This window comes from Erythrolamprus reginae, chromosome 3 (genome assembly GCF_031021105.1).
Source record: "Erythrolamprus reginae isolate rEryReg1 chromosome 3, rEryReg1.hap1, whole genome shotgun sequence".
NCBI lineage: Eukaryota > Metazoa > Chordata > Lepidosauria > Squamata > Dipsadidae > Erythrolamprus > Erythrolamprus reginae.
In genome coordinates, this window is record NC_091952.1 from 125,840,457 (window position 1) to 125,863,883 (window position 23,427).

The 23,427-nt window shown below is 41.8% G+C and overlaps 1 protein-coding gene across 5 annotated transcripts in view; it reads left to right on the forward strand.

The window, feature by feature from the left end:
* ZNF644 (zinc finger protein 644) overlaps nucleotides 1–23,427 on the forward strand; it is a 72,545-nt gene that overhangs the window by 43,902 nt on the left and 5,216 nt on the right. For 2 of the 5 annotated variants that reach the window (XM_070746582.1, XM_070746581.1), the window contains exons 2-4: nucleotides 3,906–5,940; nucleotides 6,403–6,949; nucleotides 7,253–7,858. In XM_070746582.1, coding sequence (XP_070602683.1) covers nucleotides 3,940–5,940; nucleotides 6,403–6,949; nucleotides 7,253–7,858 — 3,154 coding nt within the window. In that variant the 5' untranslated portion in view covers nucleotides 3,906–3,939. Of the gene's footprint in view, nucleotides 1–3,905; nucleotides 5,941–6,402; nucleotides 6,950–7,252; nucleotides 7,859–10,491; nucleotides 10,615–23,427 lie in introns of all 5 variants that reach the window. The other 3 variants (XM_070746583.1, XM_070746584.1, XM_070746585.1) reach the window with 2 other exon arrangements.

Genomic DNA, 23,427 nt, shown 5'->3' on the forward strand with positions numbered 1-23,427 from the left:
TCCTTCAGGACCATGGATTTTCCATCAATTTTGATAAAAGTCACCTCCAACCTGCCACATCCATTGCTCACCTGGGATCCATTATTGATTCAGAATCCTCCCAGGTGTTTCTCTCTCCCGAGAGAAAGCTCAGTATAGTGGAGTTAATTTCTAACATTTTATCTAATTCTTCAGTATCCATAGTCACTCTATCTTCCCTTTTGGGGAAGATGGTGTCATGCATAGGCATCATTCCCTGGGCTCGCCTTCATGCTAGGGAACTCCAGTGGCTCCTGTTACCTTTTCAGAGATCGGGGCACAGCAACTCAAATCGACGCATTGTCATTCCACTGAGTGTTCGCAGATCCTTCAAGTGGTGGAAGTCTCCGGCCATGGACAAAGGATCCCCGTTCAGGTGCCCGGATCAATTTGTCATCACCACAGATGCCAGTCTATCGGGATGGGGCGCCCACGCCCAGGGGATGATAGCCCAGGGCACGTGGTCCCCGGAGGAAGCTTCCAGGCCAATCAATTGGCTAGAGTTAAGAGCCGTTTCCCTGGCTCTGAAGCATTTCTCTCCTCGCATTCCCAACCGGCACGTTCTCATTCTCACCGACAACATTGCCACAAAAAGCCATATCTGCAGACAGGGAGGCACGAGATCCAAGGCTCTCATGAGGGAGGCCCTCAAGTTGGGCCTTTGGGCGGAAAAACATCTCCAGTCGCTCCTAGCCGATCACATCTCCGGGAGTCTCAACGTCCAGGCGGATTGGCTATCCCGAGCAACGATAGACCCAGGAGAGTGGAACCTCCATCAAGACCTGTTCCATCAAATCACCCTCAGATTCGGCCTACCAGTCCTGGATCTCTTCGCGACCAATGCGAACGCCCAACTCCCTCGCTTCTATGCCAGATTTCCATCCCCGGGAGCGGAAGCAATCAATGCCCTCCGGAGTCCATGGCCTCCAGGCCTACTCTACGCCTTTCCTCCAATTCCAATCCTCCCGGACATGATTCACAAGGTCCTCACCGAGAGGGCCCGAGTAATCTTAATCGCCCCTCATTGGCCCCGCCGGCCCTGGTTCGCGGATCTCCAACAGCTGTCCGTCCAGGACCCTTGGCGACTCCCCGTTTCGGGGGATATGCTGCGGCAGGGGGCCTCTTTCCATCCAGACCCGGAGTGGTTCCACCTCACCGCCTGGCTGTTATCAGGAGAGATTTAGAACTGCGTGGCCATGACCCCGATTCAGTGGAGGTCATCTTAAAGGCCAGAAGGGGCTCGACTAATCGAATATATGACCACACGTGGTCCAAGTTTCACCAGTGGTGTCTACAGGAAGGTTTCTCCCCTCTGTGCATCCCCATACACAGAATTATTTCCTTCCTTATGCAAGGCTTCCATAAAGGGCTTTCCACCAGCACCCTCCGGCGTCATCTGGCAGCCATCTCATCTGTCCTGGGGGGCCCCCGCAGACAGCCTCTCCGATCCTTCCCTGAAGTTCAGGAATTCCTCAAGGGCATAGCCAACCTCAGACCTTCCAAGGTCCACAGGTATCCATCCTGGGATTTGCCACGGGTTCTCCATTCCCTCACGCAGGCTCCATACGAACCCCTAAAATCGGCATCCCTCAGGTACCTATCCTTTAAGGTAGCTTTCTTGGTGGCTATTACCTCTGCCCGACGCATTTCGGAGCTGGCTGCTCTCTCAATCAGGCAGGACCTTTGTCAATTCCATCAGGACAAGGTAGTTTTGCGACTGGACCCCACCTTCTTACCCAAGGTCAGTTCCATGTTCCACAGATCTCAGGATATTGTCCTACCTTCCTTCTGCCTCCAACGAGACCATCCCTTGGCAATTAGATGGCACACCCTGGATCTCATCAGAGCGCTGAGAATATATATCCAACGCACAGGACCCTTTCGGAGGTCAGAAGCACTTTTTGTAGCCTATCATCCCAGAGTCATGGGGGCCAAAGTGTCTTCAACAGTACTGGGCCGTTGGATCAGAGGGACTATATCTAAGGCCTATGAGTCGGCCTCCCTCTCCGTTCCAAGGAACATCACAGCGCATTCCACCAGGAGCGCAGCCACCTCGGCCGCTTGGGCGACTCAAGCCCCGTTGGAGGAGGTCTGCAAAGCAGCCACTTGGGCCTCGCCAAATTCCTTCATCAGGCACTACAAGATTGATTCTTACGCTTCAGCGGACGCTGCCTTCGGCAGAAGGGTACTCCAATCCGTTATCTCACACGATAGCAATCTAATCCCACCCTAGGGACCATCTATTGGGTATGTCCCATGTGACTGCTGGACCCGCTCCTTCAGTACGGAGAATAGGCGTTGATTGCTTACCTGAACGCCTCTTCTCGTACGGTGAGCGGGTACAGCAGTCACTTCCCGCCCTTGTATGTGTCTTCTTTACCTTTCTATACCTTTCTTCCTCTAACAATGAGAGTTGAACACTACAGAGCTTCACAACTGAGCCTAGTCTATGGATTCGCGAATTCTGGGGAAGGGGCGGATCCGGCAAGCTTTTTTAATACTAGGCTCAGTTCCATCGGATTGGACGTGAGCAACCCATGTGACTGCTGTACCCGCTCACCGTACGAGAAGAGGCGTTCAGGTAAGCAATCAACGCCTATTTTATTCAGGACTGTCATAATTTTGAACAGTTTTAATGAATGATTATAAATCAAGGATTCTACGTTCTCCAAATATAATTTTAAATTGAAATTGAAAATACTCTAGACATTTTTTCTCAATAACCTTATGAACATTTGTCTTTGGTACATTAGTAATGCAGGAATATTTGGAAGGTTGCAGGTTGCACTCTATATTAGTAATTAACATAGGGGAAGGTTTGGTAGGGAAGGTTTGCCTATTTGCAATAGGGTTGATATTCCTGGAGGCGTCTGTAATATGGTAAATGATTTAGCTTTACTAGATAAATGGTCAAAGCAATGGAAACTGCAGTTTAATGTTTCCAGTTGTAAAATAATGCACTGAAAGCGCTCTCAAGCTGTAGCAAGGGTGGGGGCGGCTGCAATACCAGAAGCTTCGGGGGGCTCCTTTCCTCAGTGGTTCATCTTGTTATCTGTAGGCAGCTGCACCAACTTTCTTCTTTCCGACGGCGGCGGCAGCTTTCCATCAAGCAGCAGCAGCGCCGGGAACGTCAGCGGCTTCCCTTCCTCATGTGACGTTCCTGGCGCTGCTGCTGCTCAATGGAAAGCTGCCGCCATCGCTGCCGCCGGGAAGGAGAAAGTTGGTGCAGCTGCCTACAGGTAACAAGATGAACCACTGAGGAAAGGAGCCCCCGCGAAACTGCCGGTATTGCTGCCGCCCCCACCCTTCCTACAGCTTGGAGTGGAAGGGTGTAGGAAGGGTGAGGGCGTCTGCAATACCGGCAGTTTCGGGGGGGCTCCTTTCCTCAGTGGTTCGTCTTGTACCTGTAGGCAGCTGCACCAACTTTCTCCTTTCCGGCAGCGGCTTTCCTTCGAGCAGCAGCAGCACCGGGAACGTCACATGAGGAAGGGAAGCCGCTGGAGCAGCAGCAACTGCTGAGATGGCTCCGGCAGCTTCCCTTCATCACGTGACATTCCCGGTGCTGCTGCTGCTCGATGGAAAGTTTGATTTCATAGAAGTTTGATTTATTTGGAGTTATATTGTGTTGTTAAAGTGTTCCCTTTATTTTTTTTGACCAGTGCACATCTCAATGCATCTCTCTTGAATGATTTGTGCATGTCTGCTCTATAATTCTTCATTGTTTGAATTTTGGAACTGGGTACATTTCTGAAATTCTTATTCTCTTCATTAATACGATAGTATGTTTTTGTATGTGTAATTTTCAATGACAAAAGAATATTTTTGTACTACCATGTTTAATCATAAAACCATTCTTATGCTAATGTGCATTTTTTTTTACTTTATAGTAAAAGTGCTTAATGGACAGAGAATGTCAGCAGTATGGATGAGGCAGAAATCAACACTGAGATCATTGGTGCTAAAGGACTGCTAGATGACAGCAATTTCGTCTCTGAGAAGAGTGGCATTCCCAAATTAGAAGAGAGTGAAACATTTCAGAATAATACATTGACTTTGCCTGAAGATCTGTCAACAGACAAGTCTGAAAACGCCTTAAGTGGGGGCCAAACATCTATCTTTATACATACTGGAGCTCCTGCTGTTTCTAGTGAAAATTTTGTTCTGCCTACAGAAACTTCTGTTAATGGACCAGTTCCACACTCCAGTTTAACTAAGATTTCCATTATGAAACAAGGCAGCATTTCATTAACTAATGCACAAGCTGTGGGCCATCAAACAGATTCTTCATCACCTGTCACAGTGGTACCTGATCTTCAACTTCCCACAAAACCATCAACCCAAAATTCAAGTCCGGTTTTGTTCTTGTTACCTGAAGCAGGACATGCTAAGAACCCATCGCATTCCATGAAAAATCTACCTCCCTCTGCTTCAGTTGCTTGTGACGTAGAGCCATCAATAGGAAAAAGCATAAAATCAGATAGCACTTTAATAGGCCAAGTAGATGTGAGTGAGGATAGCAGAAATTCATTAGGGAAAGATGATGGTAGCAAATCATTAACAGGGATTTCCTCAGCTGCAGGTGACTTCAGATCAGAAAGTGATGTAAGCTGGGAACCACAGAAAGAATACATAGAATTCCTTATGACAAATGAAGAAACTGTAGAAGAGTTGCCAATTCAACCTAAAGTTGGCATACAGAAAAGGAGAAAAAGAAAAATGGACGTTAGTAAAATAACTCGCTATACTGAGGAGTGTTTTAATGAATCCAATTATATTCCTGACAATTCGGAATCAGTAGATCTTGAGTTTTTGGAGCAGAGTGAGAATGTACAAGTAATAGAATCTCAAAAATATTCATTAACAAGAGTGAAGCCTGAATCTACAGATGAGGAATTGGAAGTTGTGGATGCCATCCAACAACTCATTTATAATCCAAGTAATAAGTGTGCAGATGATATTTCCCCTGTTCACAGTAGCACTTTTCTTTCTAATACTTTATTGAACAAATGTGAACAAGATGACTTTGAATCACCATCTAACTTTATTTCTGATGAGCCATCTTTTTATCCCTGTACAAAGTGCAATGTGAATTTTAGGGAAAAAAAGCATCTGCACAGGCACATGATGTATCACTTGGATGGCAACAGGCACTTTCGTCATTTAAATGTTTCGAGGCCTTATGCATGTAGGGAATGTGGCCGGACCTTTAGAGATCGCAATTCCCTTCTTAAACATATGATAATTCATCAGGAAAGAAGACAGAAATTGATGGAGGAAATTCGTGAATTAAAAGAACTTCAGGATGAAGGTAGAAGTGCCCGGTTACAGTGTCCACAATGTGTGTTTGGTACCAATTGTCCCAAAACCTTTGTGCAGCATGCTAAAACCCATGAAAAAGATAAGCGATACTACTGCTGTGAAGAATGTAACTTTATGGCTGTGACAGAGAATGAACTTGAATGCCATCGAGGGCTTGCTCATGGGGCAGTAGTGAAATGTGCAATGATCACTACAGACATTACCCAGAGAAAAACACACAAAAAGGCATTAGTGAAAGATTCCTATATGGAATCCTCAAAAAAGACAATTGACTATATGTGTAAAATGTGTCCTTTTACTACATCAGCTCGAAGCATTTTGAAAAAACATGTGGAATATTTGCATCCATCAGCTTGCATAGATCCCTTTGGCAGTCGCCTTAGACTAGATAAAAGAAAAAGGTTCGGTCTAGAAGAAGCTTTCAATTTTGGTAGCAGGACTAAACATTTAATCAAGCAAGCATCTACCTTTCCAAAGACTTCTGTTTTAAAACAAGATCTGAAACGACCATTTGGCTCTGCATTCCAGACAAGTCACTTTGCAAAACTCCACAAGAGACCCTCCAGGATACAGAAGGCTCGGAAAAGCGTTGCACAGTCAGCTGTAAGTGTGTATAGTCAAAGCTCTGCAGACTGGTTTATTTTGACTAAAAATAGCACTGACTCAAATCCTAAAGATTTACATCATGCAGGAAAACTAAAAACTCTGCATGTATGTGTTTGTGTGTATATGTATGTATGTATACATACATATATATGTATACATGCACACACATAGGCATATCTAGGATTGTGAAATCTAGCGGACCTTTTTTTTTAACACTTAAAAGGGGATGCTACAAGATCGGTCAGGTTGTTACCTTTATTGCCTTCAAATAATTCTCATAATAAGGTTTATTGTGGATCCTCTTAACTGTGATGAAAAAAGACCCAAGAGTCTATAAAAAATAAGCATGTAACTGTAAAAAAAATAGATTAAAAGAACCAAAAGGGGAGGATATTAGCAGGAGTTGATTTGGACAGTTTTCCAGGCATTCTACATAAAATGACTGTTGTTGTTTTGCAGAAACTTGCTGGAAAAAAAGACAGCTATGAAACGGACGATGAAAGTTCATGGGATAATGTTGAACTGTGTGATTACACTACACGGTCTGTGGAGGATGGCTCTTACAGTGATATTAATCAGGACCATGTAAACCTGTTCCCTTTATTTAAAGGTAAAATGGAAGAAGAAGGTGGTGGTAAATCGTCTCTTAGATATGAACAAAATGATGGATTTTATTTTGAATATTATGAAGATGGCGAAGGTAACAATTATCTGCATGATTTCCAAGATCATCATCATTTGGAAAACATAGGTACAACATTGCCAAAGCATAATTCCGTGTTTCACTGGACTGATTTATCACTTGAGAAAAAAAACTGTCCATACTGTCCAGCAACTTTTGAAACTGGTGTTGGATTGTCTAATCATGTCCGTGGACATCTTCACAGAGCTGGGTTAAGTTACGAGGCACGCCATGTTGTGTCACCTGAGCAGATAGCTACAAGTGACAAAATGCAGCATTTCAAAAGAACTGTGACCGGAACCCCAGTGAAACGAGTAAGAAAAGGTAAGATTTTTCTTCAAGTTTTCAGCATACGAGAAATATAGACTAACATGAATATTATTACATGTTATACCGTTTCCCCCAAAATAAGACATCTGATCAGTCATATCTGGCTTTTGAATGTCATGAGTGCATGACAACAAGGCCAAAGCCAATGTAAGACAAGATCTTATTTTGGGGGGAAACACAGTAGTATCCTGACTAGTTTTTTATTTGTTCTCTTGTTTGAATGTTTGAATGGGTATGTTTTAATTAAGCTGCATCCTAATGTCTGGCAAATGGATAATCACTCATTTTTCGTTGTAGCAATTGAGAAATCTGAAAGTTCTACAGAACACACATGCCAGCTCTGCGGAGGTTGGTTTGACACTAAAATTGGATTATCTAATCATGTGCGAGGACACCTAAAAAGGCTTGGTAAAACCAAATGGGATGCGCATAAATCTCCAATCTGTGTTCTAAATGAAATGATGCAAAATGAAGAAAAATATGAAAAAATCCTTAAGGCATTGAACAGTCGTCGTGTTATTCCCAGACCATTTGTTGCTCAAAAACTTTCATCAAATGATGACTTTTTGTCTCAAAATATTATACCTCTTGAAGCATACCGCAATGGCCTAAAGACTGAAGATATATCGGTGTCTGCATCAGAGGAAGAAAGGCTGAATTGCCTCAATGAATGTGATGAACCAAAATCATTACTGCATGATGAAAAAAAACCTCAGTCACTTACACTGATAGAACTCTTGAAAAATAAAAGGATGGGAGAAGAAAGAAATTTTGATATCTCCCCTCAAAAAATTCATAATCAAACCGCAAGAAAGAGGTTTGTTCAAAAATGTGTTCTTCCATTAGATGAAGATGGTCCTTTGATGTATCAACCACAAAAAATGGATTTGACTATACAGTCAGGTAAGAGATTGTTTTTGTAACTGCTGTTCTATTAGATTATAATTGGAATCGTGTTGATACATAGATTTGTGTCTGTGTGTATTTCTTTATTCCAAAATCAATTCTTATTTAAACTTTTTGTTTGCAAAGTTCTTATCAGGAAAAAAAAATCTTATTCAAACTTACCTATATTTCGAATGTGCAGGCCAAGTTCTGAATAGAAAGCAATTTTGCTTTGTAGTTGCTGAGGGGTAGTAATAATAATAATAATATTAGATTTGTATGCCGCTCTTCCGAAAACTCGGGACGGCTCACAACAATTGAAATAGATACATATCTATTATATCTAATTGAAATAGATACATATGAACATCTTCTTAATTCTTTGTTTTATGTTTATTGTTATAGTTGATAGAAAAAGAATACATGATAATTAATAACTAATACTTGATAAAATGTATTGACAATCAAATGACCGAAAAGTAGCTGAGACATCGTTGTTTCTTTATCTGTAGTAAAAAAATATCAGCATTTCCCATAAATTAATATATGCTTGATTGGTTAAATGGGTGATGTGTGGTTATATGTGAGCTATTGTTAGGTTATATGTGTTCTGGGAAGGCATCTGTGGTAGCCATAGCTCTGTTCACCATCAAAGTTCTGATACAGAATCTCAGACTCTTTTGAATGAAGATTCTCTAGAAATTCAGTCAGTCATTTCAGTCTTTATTTCAGGGTCCTCAGTATAGTTTTAGAATGCTCTTCTTAAATATGTCTTTCAATCATAGTTCCCAGAGATTATGTTGGAGTTCTTTGCCAAGATCTCTGCATAATGTGTATTCCAACTACTATGATATCTTGTTCTAGTTTAAGTAATTATTTTGTAATTGCCGCAAAAGTGAAGGATGTTGTTCTATGGGTCTTTCAATAACAGTATGATGCAGCAATCAGACTGCCACTGGAAGACATTACATGATCAGTAGATCCATGTGATTGCTTGTTGTACCACTAAAGATTGCAGGTAGTGAAACCAAATGTTTATTAGGCATGTGCAGATCTTTCAGTGAACAAACCGCCTCTCTGGATTTGTGGCATGAAATTACAAAAAGCTACATCCATCGTTCAGAGGCTGAAGTCAGCAGCTTGACACTCTTGAGGTTTTACCAGCATGTGGGTACTCTCATATTCTGGGTCCAAAAGAGTATGTTGGAAGAGTAACGTGAAGAATCTTGTTGAAGGATCTGCTTATGTCTAATGTTTACATGGATAAAATGTATCCTCATATAAAACTTGTTGCAATTAAAATGATGTGTCTTAAATGGGAAAGCATTCAAGACTTTGATTCTCTACTTGCAGTCTGAAGACTTAGATAGTAAGTCACCAGGTACAGTACATGAGACTCCTGATTACGCTTTTACTTTCACCTAGGTAGATAAACTAGCGTTACAGGAAAGCCTCTATTAACTAACCACAAGGGGCTGAAAAGATGAGTTAATATGAAATGGATGAATAATGCAATGAATTGCTTTAAAATAGGAGGTAGGAGTTCCATAAAGCCTGTCAGTAGACAATAGTTGGCTAAAAATAAAGTATTTGATATTTGTATTATGCTGTCTAATACTGATTAGCGCTATCCTCTAGACTTCTATAAAAAAATAATAAAAATTGCATAATTCCAACCGTTACTAAAATAACTTAATTCCAATGAATATAGCCTGTCAGTTAGACAAGATTTGATTGTTAATTTATACTGCTACTTAGTTATTAAAACTTTTGTAACCCTGCTTTTGAGCAGTAATGTTTAAAATACATGAAAATTAGGTTTTGTGTTGCATACATCTAAAAATGAAATCACCAATTTTTTTCTAACATACTGAAATGTGAATAATGTGAAAAAAAGTATTGACAGTATTGTTCAGGACTAAATTTGTATATGTGCATGGAAATACAGTTAAGAAACCATTGGTAGTATTCTTTTCTGATGTAGTTTGGTATTGCTTTCCTGTGTATTCTTTTCTGTGATAACTAAGCTGTTTGTTGATCATTTATTTAGCACAAAGATTTTAGCAAAAACTACAAATCATTAACTTTCATTATTGATTGCGCATTCAGAGTAATGAAGATAAAATGCACTGAACAAAATGTTTTGTCTAACAGCAGTGCAGTAGTGTGTTTTACCACCTTTCTCTCCAAGCCCTCATCAACAACCTAATTTAGTATTGAGCCTTTTACAGTCTTGTGGATAAAACACTTTAATTACCACTTTGTCAACTAGACTTTTAAATTCTCTTTATTGGGAACATTGCAAGCTTTCAAACCCCTTAACAGAACTGTGCCTATTCAAATTGCAGAATTGTATTTTGGAGTTAGGAAAGGAATCTGTGTAATGCGAAAATCAGCAGCAAAGTGATAATAGTTGTTACATTCAGCAAAGCTTAGGGATTCAAATCATGCATTTCATTTTTCTTACCCAAAATGATATTTTTGTGCCAGATAAGAAAATAATAACCATGAGCTAGATCCTTCCTTATAAAACAATTGCACTGATGCATTGAACATAACTTAAAACAATTTTAATTCAGGATTTTTCCAAACGAGTTGAGAGTTTCACTTTTAAAGAGAGAACTGGATTATAGTTTTCTTTTGAATGATAGGTATGCCTGTGAAGCTTAGAACGTGTGTACATTGCAATACGGCGTTTACAAGTGCTGTTAGCCTGTCCAACCACTTACGCGCTTATGCACGAAAGAAGAGTGCTGGAATTTTGACTGGGACAGGTATGTTTGTTACAGATGTAAATTCAAGTCTGTCTACCTACATTTTCCTCATCAGACTTGAAAAAAAATCATATAATTCAGTTACATTGAAAATTATCTGAAGAAATTGAATTTAAAATTCTAGCAACGTATAAAAGTATGTTGCTATCCCATTTTTCCATGAATTTTTCTTTTTCTTTTTTTTAAAAATCATTTTCATGTATATGAACAGTTCAGGAATGAATGCTCTGTTTTCTGGCTAAATGCAAAAGGAGCTGAATTTTTAATGCCAAGTTTTGATCACAAATCTTTACCAATTATTACATCTCACTCTTTAAATAAATTAATATCAGAGTAAACACAGACATTTATATGGTTTTTACAATTGTCAATACATCATGTTCAGTCAAAACATTCATTACTTTTTCATATTTTTTATATATGTATATATTTAAATCTGTTGGACAGGCAGGTAAGAGTAACAACACAGTTCTATTTGATGTGTGGATTTGTTTACTTTGTACTATGCGTTGGATTGTAAATGATGTAGGATTTCCTGTGACCTCAACTATTAGACTGTTAACAATAAAAGCAAACAAAATTCACGAAGTAGAAATAGTCCTCAACTTATGACCGCAAGTGAGACCAGAATTTTGATTACTAAGCAATGAAGTCATAACACTGGATGCCATGTGACTGCATCACTTAGTGACCACAATCCCAGCAATTTCACTAATCATTAACCAAGGACTCTTCCCAATGGAAGCCATTATGAGCTTGGTCCATGCCTCAGTAAAGTAAGGGATTGCTTCCAACTCCCCACCCACTCTCTGTCTCCACCCACTCTCTGCTCTTTTGGCTGCCCTGCCCCTCATTTTGCAAGGTGGTAAGCAACCCCAGAAACACATGGCTCCACGGCTGCTTGCAACATCTTTGTCACCCTGCACTCTGAGGCGGCCACCATCTTGTGTTTTACCTTCTCACCTCACTTTCACCATTTTCTTGCTTCTGATGCTGATGAGGTGTACCTGCCTGGGTCTGGCTTCACAGTATAAAAAAGTGGATGGAGAGATGTTGCTTTTGGTTTTTTTTCCTTTTTCTCAGCACAAAGCCAAGCCCAAGCCCACCCATTACCTCTTTACACATGGCAGTTTCTTTGCCAACAGCTCCTGGATGGACTGGGACTGGCCTCCCATTGTGGAAAAGAAAAAGCTGTTTTCAGCTCCCTCCCCCTTTTTGGAACCTCAATCCATCCAGTAGTTGTTTGCAAAGAAACTCCCCTTTCAGAGATTGTGGTGGGGCAATTGCTTTTCTCTAAGTGTGGGTGAGCCCAATGCAGCCTTTTAGCCCTTTTTTCATAGAATGAAGCCGGACCCAGTCCTGCCTTAGAAAGTTTTGCAAAAGGGATGCTATGGTTCAAGAACTGCTTTTGTCTCTTTCCCCTTTAGCCAGGCTTAGGCTGGATGTGCTTCATTAACAGTAGGCGCAAGAAGATAGCAAAAGTGAGTTGGGACAGTTGTAACTGTTTAATGTTTGCAGTTGCAGTTTAATGTTTGAAGCAGAGCAACAGGTGGCCAAAATAGCATAGATGGGGCAGATAAGCAGATGGCTTATCCCATATCGTTGTACGTGCAGATGGGCGTGCAAGTAGCCAGGTTTTGATCACATGATTACAGCTGAGGTGAAATGCTCCCGGTGTGTTCGTGCCTGTCATTTGTCGGAGAATCAGTCACGAAGGAAGCACAAGGCCCACCTGCCCGGACACTGCCATTTGGGTTCTTATACCCTCTGCACATGCGCAAAGAGTTCTGTGCATGCACAGAGGATCAAAAAGAACCCAAATGGTGGCGTCTGGGCAGGTGGGTGAAGCCTTGTGCTCCCTTTGCGACCAGCTCTCCGATGACCGACAGGCACGAGCGAACCAGGAGCATTTCAGCCCTGGATTACAGGGGCACTGCCACAGCTTCAAGTACAGGTCATAAGTGTCTTCATTCAGTGTCATCTCTTAACAATTGGTTGAAAGTCAAGGACTGTATTGGAATAAGCAGATCTGTAGTATATGAACACTTTTTTTCTTAAGAGGACCAGCAGTGCCACATAGAAATTAATAGCGGCTTTGATCATCTGACGGGATGGGACTTGGCTCCATCAGCCCCCACCCTAATTTCCCGCCTTCGGGACCCCTTTGGGAGGACGCAGCGGTCGGCGAAGGCACTCTGAGCAAAGCTGCCTCCGCCGGCAATTCTGCAGCTGGCGCCCTCTGCCTGGAGCGCTTTCGCAGACTGCTGCGACCTCCCAGAAGTGCCCCCAAAGGCGGGAAATTAGGGTGGGGGCTAATGGAGCCGAGCCCTGTCCCACCAGATGATCGAAGCCACCTCGCGGGCTCCTCCGCCGGCTGGATACGTTGAGGGGATACCTGTCCACTTCTTGGAAGCTGCTGCTGTATGCCCTGCCTCAACTGCCCGGCGGCGGGCTTTCCAGGCGTTCCTCCCAGGGTCCCTGCCAGCACTGCCCCAGCAGCAGCGGCAGTTGTCTCCAAGGCTGCCCAGTAGTCATCGGCTGGAGGCTGGCAGCTCGGTCCTGGGGATGAGTGGGGTGTGTGGCATCCAGCTAGCGGAGGAGTGCGCAGGGCAGCTTCGATCATCCGGAGGATGGGGATCGGCTCCATCAGCCCCCACCCCAATCTCCCACCTTCGGGGGAGCCTTTGGGAGGGTGCAGCGGTCAGCGAAGGCGCTCCGAGCAAAGGTGCCTAAGTTTGGGAATTCTGCAGCTGGCACCCTCTGCTTGGAGTGCCTTCGCTGACTGCTGCAAAGACGCTCCAAGGCGCCCCTGCGGAGGGCGGGCTTGTTCAGGCTCCCAAGCGCCGCCACTTCTGCAATGGAAAGGCAGCAAAGGGGAAAATAAGCCTGTCCCCCTCAGCTGCCTTTCCATGGTAGCAACAACAGTGGTGGCGCTTGGGAGACTGAACGAGCCGATATCCCAGGACCTGCCAGAGAAGAAAACAAGGAAACTTCACACTGTCATAGAGAAAAGCGCAAAGCCCGCACCGTTCCAAGCACTTCCGGTCCGAAGACAGCCGGTTTTCTCACCCAAGTGGCCCAACTGAAACAGTGGATCGTAGTGGGAACAGAAAGATAAGAATAGATATAGGGGGGAGGGAATAAGATGTGTTCCCAATTTATAACTTCCTGGTAAATCTTGCAGCTTCTTAAACCTTCTCTCTCTCAAGGAAAATGGGAGTTTAGCTGAATCTTTAGTGCTCTAAAACAAAGGTCTCCAACCTTAGCAACTTTAAGATTTGTGGACTTCAACTCCCAGAGTTCCTCAGCCAGTAAAGGTTGGAGGTCCCTGCTCTAGAAACACTCCCTTTAAGGAGTATTTCAGGTTTATCATCATCACCATATATTTCCATGCACTTCATTTGTGAAAATTGGAGTAGTCAAGAGAGGAGTCTCATGGTATAATAGTAATATTAAGGCAACCTCAGCAGGGAATTGTTAATTGTAAATGATTCTATCACTAGTCATTTCTGTGACTAAAGGAACAACTAACAAAATGAATTGTCCTTGTTTGTTTTGTTTCTTTGTTTGAGTTAGGGGTTAGGAGTGCAAGAGTCTTAAAATCTGACAAGTTTAAGGTTCGTGGACTTCAATTCCCATTTCTGAGCTAGCATGACTGGTGGAGGAATTCTGGGAGTTGAAGTCCACAAGTCTTGAAGCTATCAAGTTTGAAGTTTGTAAAAAGTGTACATGGTTTTAAAAAGTATACATGGTTGTAAAAAGTATTCTGCTACACTGATATTTTATTAAACAATATAATACTACACCAATTGGTTCAGAATACTTTTTTCCTTGGTTTCGCTCTCTAAAATCTAGTTGCGTCTTAATCTCATCAATGAGTAATCTTCTCTGGAAAAGTCTTAGAATGCTGTCAATGTTTTAGAGGCTTTTGATTTTGTTGATAACATTATTCTAGATTATTTCCTAAATTGGAAGATGAAGTCAATAATATAATTCTTATTTGCAGCATACTGGCAGTTTTGGAGTAGATACAGTGGTACCTCAAGATACGAACCCCTCGTCTTACGAACAACTCGAGATACGAACCCGGGGTTCAGAAAAAAATTGCCTCTTCTTACGAACTTTTTTCGAGTTACGAACGCCAAACCCGAACGCGGAAGTTCGGGTTTGGCGTTCGGCTTCGGGAAGCTGCTGGGAAGCCGCGCGGCTGTTTTAAAAGGTCACAGCCGGGCTGGGGGGCTTCCCAGCAACCTCCCGAACCCCGAACACGGAAGTTCGGCAAAAGTTCGGGGTTTGGGAGGTTGCTGGGAAGCCCCCCAGCCCAGCTGTGACCTTTTAAAACAGCCGCGCGGCTTCCCAGCAGCTTCCCGAAGCCGAACGCCAAACCCGAACTTCCGCGTTCGGCGTTCGTAGGCTGCTGGAAAGCCACGCCGCCCAGCTGTCACCTTTTAAAACAGCCTGGGGGCTTCTCGGCGGCCTCCTGAACGCCGAACCTGGAAATTCGGGTTTGGCGTTCGGCGTTCGGGAGGTCGCTGAGAAGCCCCCAGGCTGTTTTAAAAGGTGACAGCCAGGCGGCAGCGTTTTTTTCCAGGTTTTTTTTTTTTGGTTGCACGGATTAATTGACTTTACATTGTTTCCTATGGGAAACAATGTTTCGTCTTACGAACCTTTCGTCTTACCAACCTCCCCCTGGAACCAATTAGGTTCATAAGACGAGGTATGACTGTACTTGTTCTTTGTTATTATTGCAGTTTAATGTTTGAAGTTCTTGGGGGTAAATGACAATTTGAGAAGGGCAAGATGTTTTCAATATATTAGTGACATTCATGTCAGAGTCAGGAGAAGCTATACATATTCTGAACTAAAAGTTAGTTTTCTAAACTAAATTATGGGGTGTAAATATATGGGTACATATGGGTACATGTATATGTAATATTTACATATATATTATATAAGTAATGTTATATTTATCTCTATATTATATATGTAAATTTATATAAATAATAAAGTTCAGCTAATAAACCGAAGAGGAACTGTAATAATGTGGAAATACACATAGGTGATACCTTTATTGTGAGAACTAGTAGGGATTCTTTGTTTAAAATGGCATATACCTTTAGCAAGAATATGTGCATCATTTTAGAGAACTTGTAGAGTTAAATTTCTCAATGGAAACCCGGGCTCATATCAGTGATAAATACCATATCTGGATGAATAGGATTGCTTTTTTATTTTTCTTATTTTCCCATCTTTTACTGAATATAAAGTGTTTAAGTATATTAGTTGTTTATGTGAGATGACACAGAAATATATGAACTGATATAATTGGCAGATTTTGAATATTGATGGTAGTAGCATTGAAGAGTAGGATTTAAAGGCTAATGATAATGCATATCTTGAGGGGGACTTTACATCACTGCAATACTTGAGCAAAACTCCCTTTCTAAAGCAGGGTGAAACATCTGTTAACTGGCTTCTTTCAAAGTTAAAATACTTTTCTCCATTCTCCATTAGTGTATCGCTTCTTTAATTATAATCTTTAGTTTTTTCTGGTTGCCTCTAGTGTCCAACCTTCAAAGTCCTTTTGTAGTGTTTTTCTCTAATCAATTTCTTATACTTAGATTCAAAATCTTCATATATATATTAATAGGATCTTAAACAACCCTGGAAAGATTCTTATAATTAATTTCAGAATCTTATTTCCAATCCACCTGGCTCCTTTGTCCATTTTTAACTTTCTAAAATCAATATTCCAAGAATACTTTTTGCTGTTTTATTTCAAACTGAAAATTTTTAAAGTCCTTAGGATTGAAGGAAAATCACTCCGTGTAAGAAAACTTGTCATTCTGAAGGTTCCTAATATCCAAAAAGCAGTTAACAATCAGTTTCCAAAAGTGATTAAGAAAAGAATTACTGTATTTTTCAGAGTATAAGATGTTTTGGACTATAAGACGCACCCACCTTTTGGGGGGAGGAAAACAAGAGGAAAAAAATTGCATCTGCTTCCCAGCAATTTGCCTCCTTGCAACAAACACTCCATTTTAGCTTCAGCACAGCCTGATTACCACAAGGGGGGGTGGGATCTGCCAGTGCACGTGTGGAGGTGGCAACAGACTATGGCAATCCCTGCAGCCTGAAACAGCTGATGGTCAGGAGGCCATCAAATCAGCTATTTGTATTAATCAGGGTGTGCTGAAACTGAAACAGGCTGTTTGCTGAAAAGAGGTAAATTCCTGGGAGGCAGAGGCCAAAGAGTGGGAACCAAGGTGACATTTGGTGTATAAGACACACCCAAATCCTCTTCGGGGTGGGGGAATGTGTCTTTTACTCTGAAAAATATGGAAAATTAACCTGATAGTTGTTTGAAAGCTGTGAACTGAGGCCTGGACAAAGCTAATCCTTTCCTCTGCTCCCAGAACTATAAAATCTTGGTCTCCCCAAGGGAAGCATTGTATGGAGTGTTTGTGGTGATACCAACTCCTCCCCTTTATCCAGAAAAAAATTATGTGGCATCAATCTGTTTGCCACCTCCTCTTTTGCTGTGGTTATCAGTTCCGCTGATAGCAGAGCTATCCTTCCTCCGGCATCAATATATTTTGAGACTATTTTATACTTTCAACGTGATCTGCAAATTCAGTTGCTATTCAAGAATTTTTTTTTAATTGATTGTGATGAAAATATAATGCTTTTGGCATCAAAGGTTATACTGGGTTTTCTGCCTTTTATAATTCCTTCAATTCGTACTACTTTTTGATTTCTTTGCACATTTTTAAAGAAAATACCATGGCCGCAAGTCCCTTTGAGCATTTTGTTACTTTGGGCCCCAGTTAAATATTTGTATGCATAAATGACCTTTATTTTATGTTTGACAGTTGCTATAGGAGCTTTTTATATTTTGTGTTTCAGCAGAAGAAGAGCTATCAACTATCAAAGTCATTGATGCTGAATGGAATGTCTTCCCAGGGCTACAATTGCTTCTGGCAAGACACTGACTTTTTTTTTTTTTAACTGTCTGTCTGTTTATTTTGTGGCTTGTTAAGAATATCAGTACAGTGATCCCTCGAGTATCGCGAGGGTTACGTTCCAAGACCCCTCGCGATACTCGATTTTTCGCGATATAGTGGTGCGGAAGTAAAAACACCATCTGCGCATGCGCGCCCTTTTTCCATGACCGCGCATGCGCAGATGGTGGAGTTTGCGTGGGCGGCGGGGAAGACCCAGGGAAGGTTTCTTCGGCCGCCCAGCAGCTGATCTGCTCGGCAGCGCCGCAGCAGTGAGGAGCCGAAGATCGGGGTTTCCCCTTTGCATGGGCGGCGGGGAAGACCCAGGGAAGGTTTCTTTGGCCGCCCAGCAGCTGATCTGCTCGGCAGCGCCGCAGCAGCGAGGAGCCGAAGATCAGGGTTTCCCCGCCGCCCACGCAAAGGGGAAACCCCGATCTTCGGCTCCTCGCTGCTGCGGCGCTGCCGAGCAGATCAGCTGCTGGGCGGCCGAAGAAACCTTCCCTGGGTCTTCCCCGCCGCCCACGCAAAGGGGAAACCCCGATCTTCGGCTCCTCGCTGCTGCCCGCCCGCCGCCCGCCCGCCGCTCGAGAGCAAGAGGGGGAGAGATAGAGAAAGAGAGAGAAGGAAAGAAAGAGATGAGAGGGAGGAAGAGAGTGTGAGAGAGGAAGAAGCAAGATAGAGAAAGAGAGAGAGAAAGAAAGATGAGAAAGGAAGAGAGTGACATCATCGGGTGGGAAAAATCGCGATATAGCGTTTCACGAAGCTCGAGATCGCGAAAATCGAGGGATCACTGTATACCCCTTTTTCCGTAATGGTTAGTACACCAGTAGCAGATAGAGATGCTACAGTTGGATGAGCTTTAAAATAAGGGTTGTTGGTGTCAGCCTCAAACTTTGCACTGTCCCTGGCCAGCTGCTTAGAGAATTGGCCTCTCCAGTCATGATGGCATCACTTTTGCTAGCTTGATGTTGAGAGAATTAGTTGAGCTGAAAATTTTTGCTCGTTTGCTTATAATCTCAGTATGAGAACAAATGAATGTATATGTCAATTTTCTTAATTCATGCTGACTAAAACTCAATATCAGAACTGTCTTTTTAAGGAGAAAAGAACCCTAGCTCTTATAGATTTTATTTTTTTATTTTTATTTTTTTAAAAAAAATATTTTTTTATTATTTTCTTCGAAACCAGCTCTTATAGATTTTAGGTGAAGTAAGCTACTTTTTAAAAAATGAAATCTGAATGTAATAAAAATAAAAAAGATAAAAGCAGAACTCTTGGCCCATTGAAGAACTCGATCAAACTTACATTTCCTTTTTTAAAAAGTGAGTGGGCGATTCTTTGAACAAAATATAGAGCAGTTGAACTTATAAGAACATAAGAAGAGCCATGCTGAATCAGGCCAAAGCCCATCGAGTCCAGCATTCTGTGTCACACAGTGGCCCACCAAATGTCCTTGGGGATCTTGAGCAGAAAGAGAAGGCAAGATCCTCCCTTTCCCCTGACCCCCAACAAATGGCACTCAAGGGACTCCTGCCTGCCTCAACCAACATAGAGGTGGCACATGGACATCTGTTTCAATAACCACCGATACACTTGGCATTCATGAATGTAATCCTGCCTTGAAGCTATCAAGACTGACAGCAGTCACGACCTTTTCTGGAAGTGAATTCCATAAACCAACGACCCTCTGGGTGAAGAAATATTTCCCTTGATTTGTCCTCACTTTCTTACCTATGAGCTTTAAGGAGTGCCCCCTTGTCCTAGTATTGTGTGATAGAGAAAATATTTTTTTTCTATCCACCTTTTCTTTCCCATGCATGATTTTATACACTTCGATCAAGTCACCCCTTAAACGCCGTCTTTCAAGGCGAGACCAAGGCGTTGCAACCTGGTATCATAAGGGAGGTGCTCCATTTCCTTTATCATTCTTGTTGCCCTTTTTTTCACCTTTTCCAGTTCCATTATATCCTTCTTGAGGTGTGGTAACCAGAACTGTACACAGTGTGGTCTCACCGTCGATTTGTACAGAGGCAATACAACACTTACCGACTTATTTTCGATTCCCTTCCTAATCATGGCAAGCATGGAATTTGCTTTTTTTTTACTGCTGCTGCGCACTGGGTTGACATCTTCATTGTGCTGTCCACCAAAACCCCAAGATCCTTTTCTTGGATTGTCTCAGAAAGTTTGGTCCCCATCAGTTGGTAGGTATAATTGGGGTTCTTTGCCCCGATGTGCATAACTTTGCACTTGTTTAGGTTAAAATGCATTTGCCACTTTGTTGCCCACTCACTCAATTTTAAGAGATCCTTCTGGAGCTCCAGACAATCAGTTTCACTTTTCACTACCAGGAACAATTTAGTGTCGTCAGCAAACTTTGCTACATATTCTGAAAATTCTCCTTGTGGAGATATCTGTAAGGGTTGAATTTAACTCCAAGAGTCATATCTCTAGTAAGTAGTTATATGAAGGGAAAATATTTGTAATTGTAGCTAGTCCAGAATGTGGCAATTACAAGTGTGCCATGGTTTACCCATGTAATACCTCTGCTCCGGGATCTACACTACTAGTAGGGTTTCAGATGCAACTCAAGGTGCTCATCATCATCTATAAGACCTGTGGGTTGCATAGGACTTGGCTATATGAGGGACTTCCTGTCTCTGTTGTAGTGTCTGCCTTTTCTGTTAGATATTACATAATTATGCTTTGGGGTCAGTCCGTTAAACTGCGTTATCTGATGGGACCCATCCTCTGGAACAGCGTCTCACCAGAGATTCATATTGCCTGTAATTGACTCATTTAAAACCAGTTTTTGATTTGGGCTCATTTGATTGGTCAGGCCCTTGTGAGACTCCTATTATGCTTGGGAAAAGTACTTGTTTTGTTCTTTTATGTATGTTCATCATTTTTTATTTGTTGTGTGATTGTTTCCATCTATTTTTGATACTGTAACACTGTCCAGAGTCATGGGGTTGAGTGGTCTTGCAGATTTGATAATGATGTTTAGAAAATGTTTGACTTCATGTTTCAACTAGAATTACCTTGGGAAAGTCTACAGATGGAAATATCTTTATTCTGTGACAGAGATCTCTGTTATACTTTTATACTGCAATTTTTTAAAAAATTTATTAAATTTATATGCCGCCCAACTCCCAAGGGACCGAGGATATACATATTTTCATATACAGGTAGTCCTCGACTTACAAACAGTTGCTTAGTGACCATTCAGAGTTATTGTGGACTCTGAAAGAGATACTTATGATCCAGCCATCGCCCTCCTGCTTCAGGGTTTTTGGGGGTGTTTTTTTTTGCTGAAAACCAGCATTTACCTATAGTTTCCAAGTAAAAAAATGCCCTTTGTGGATAAAGGATTCATTTAATGACTGCAGATTCATTTAACAACCATGGTGATTGCTCAATGAGTGCTGGAAAAAATATAAAATTGAGTTGTAAAATTTTACCCCCTCAATGCCTAGTGTTTAAAACCATAATTCTGGGCTTAAAAGTGGAAGACTACTAAATATGTAAAGCAAAGAGGTTGTGTGGGCCTTAAAGAAAACCCTAAAATCTACAAAAGAAATACTTTATTGGGTCAACTGAAATATTATCAAAGCTTCATGCTTTCAGATTTCTTAAATTTTATCATCAGATAGAAAAACTCAGATTTAAATACAATGAAGACTCTTGGAACCTATAGAACTGTGATGGTGAACCTATGACATGCGTACCACAGATGGCACACAGAGCTCTCTCTCAGGCATGTGAGCTGTCCCCCCAGCTCAACTCCACGGTGCATACATGCGTGTCTCTCGCCAGCCAGCTGATTTTCAGGTGTCTGCTGTGTTGGTGTGGGGTGCATGTGGGAGGTGTGTGAGCATGCCCAGGGGGTAGGAGGAGCATGGGCGTATTCATGGGGGAGTATGGGGGTTGGGAACACAGGGGTGTCACATGCGTATTGCATTATGGGTGCACTTGCGCATGCTTTTGGCACATGGCAACAAAAAGGTTACCCATCACTGCTATAGAGTATCTTCTTAAATGCATGTGAGATAGCCATCAGATAGTGAATCTCCTATAGCTTGTTCTTTCTGCCCAATGACAAATACTGTACATCAATTTTTTTTTGGCAAGCAAAAAAAGAATAGAAATCAATATAGCAATTTTTATAGTAACAGACCTAGAGATAATTTAAACTATTTCATGAATTAACAATAAAGTCAACTATATAGAATGCGCTTAGCAAAGATCATGTGAAGTCTTGGTTGCTGCAACATGGCTGTATTCAGTTCCCATTATGTTGGCTTTTCTAAACTAAATTTCAAAATTGTCTGATGATATTTCAGCCCATTTGTAAAATACTTACATTATTCTTCAAGGAATATCTAGTATATTGTTTTATTCCTGTTTATCCTGCATAATTTATGTTAGTAAAGTTTGAGCAGAATATCACCAATTATTAAGGACTCACCAAGTGAAAAAAGTAATATCTCAACAACTCTACAAGCACAATGAAGTGACAGTCTCACTCTCCTTCACTAAAGGTCTGGGTGAAGACTTTTGTGGAACTTCTAAATGTCAGCAGTGTAAAATCCATCTGGTTTTTGTGGGGGGAACCTCAATCCAGAGGGCACGCATTGCTACAAAAAATAAAAGACAGAGGGTGTCCAGCAAACCTGGAAAACAGGGAAATCAAGGAATTATCAGGGAAATCAGCGGTTCGGGAAATATCAGGGAATTAGTGAAAAAATGGAATAAATCGGGGGGGAACAAACTACACTGATACTTCATCTTATGAACTTAATTGGTTCCCGGATGAGGTTTGTAAGGTGAAAAGTTTGTAAGACGAAACAATGTTTCCCATAGGAATCAATGGAGAAGCGATTAATGCATGCAAGCCCAAAACTCACTCCTTTTGCCAGCCAAAGCGCCCGTTTTTGCGCTGCTGGGATTCCCCTGAGGCTCCCCTCGCTGGGAAACCCCACCTCTGGACTTCCATGTTTTTGTGATGCTGCAGGGGAATCCAAGCAGCGCAAAAATGTGTGCTTCACTGGCAATGGAAGTCTGGAGGTGGGGTTTCCCAGCGAGGGGAGCCTCAGCAAAATTGCAGCATCACAAAAACACAGAAGTCCTCGAAACCCCACCTCCGGACTTCCATGTTTTTCTGATGCTGCGATTTCCCTGAGGCTCCCCTTGCTGGGAAACCCCACCTCCGGACTTCCGTTGCCAGAGAAGCACCCGTTTTTGTGTATGAGAAGAGGCGTTCAGGTAAGCAATCAACGCCTATTTTCCGATAGCATTTTAAATGATACTTTAGCCTAGTTTTAATGTTTTACCATTGTCATCCCTGAGACATATAGTATACATATAGTTACGTTTCTTTACTTTTCTGTCTTTTTAGTAATGTCCAAAAATACTATTTGTATACATAGTATGTTGTGCCTAGAAACCGATATAGGTCATATTTCATTCTAAGAAGAGAATCTGCATGTTCATATATCTGTACACAGGCCAATACATTTCTGCTTTTTTCATATTTAATTTTTTTCAATAATCTAAATGGTAGATCAGTCAGCGTTCATGTTCCTTTTTCTTTTTTCTTAAGTCATGGAAGATGCTTGTCCTTAAGATTTTCAGATATTTTTTGACATGCTTGATTCCATCATATCTACTAACTTGACAAAGTTCCTGAAAGTTACCATAGTCTATAATAGTAAATACAGATTTTAGTTTGAAATTACAAATGGTTCTGCTCATAGATTCTTGTGCTTTGGCAGAAAAACCATGGTGTCTTGTGTGTTAAGACCGTTTTTTA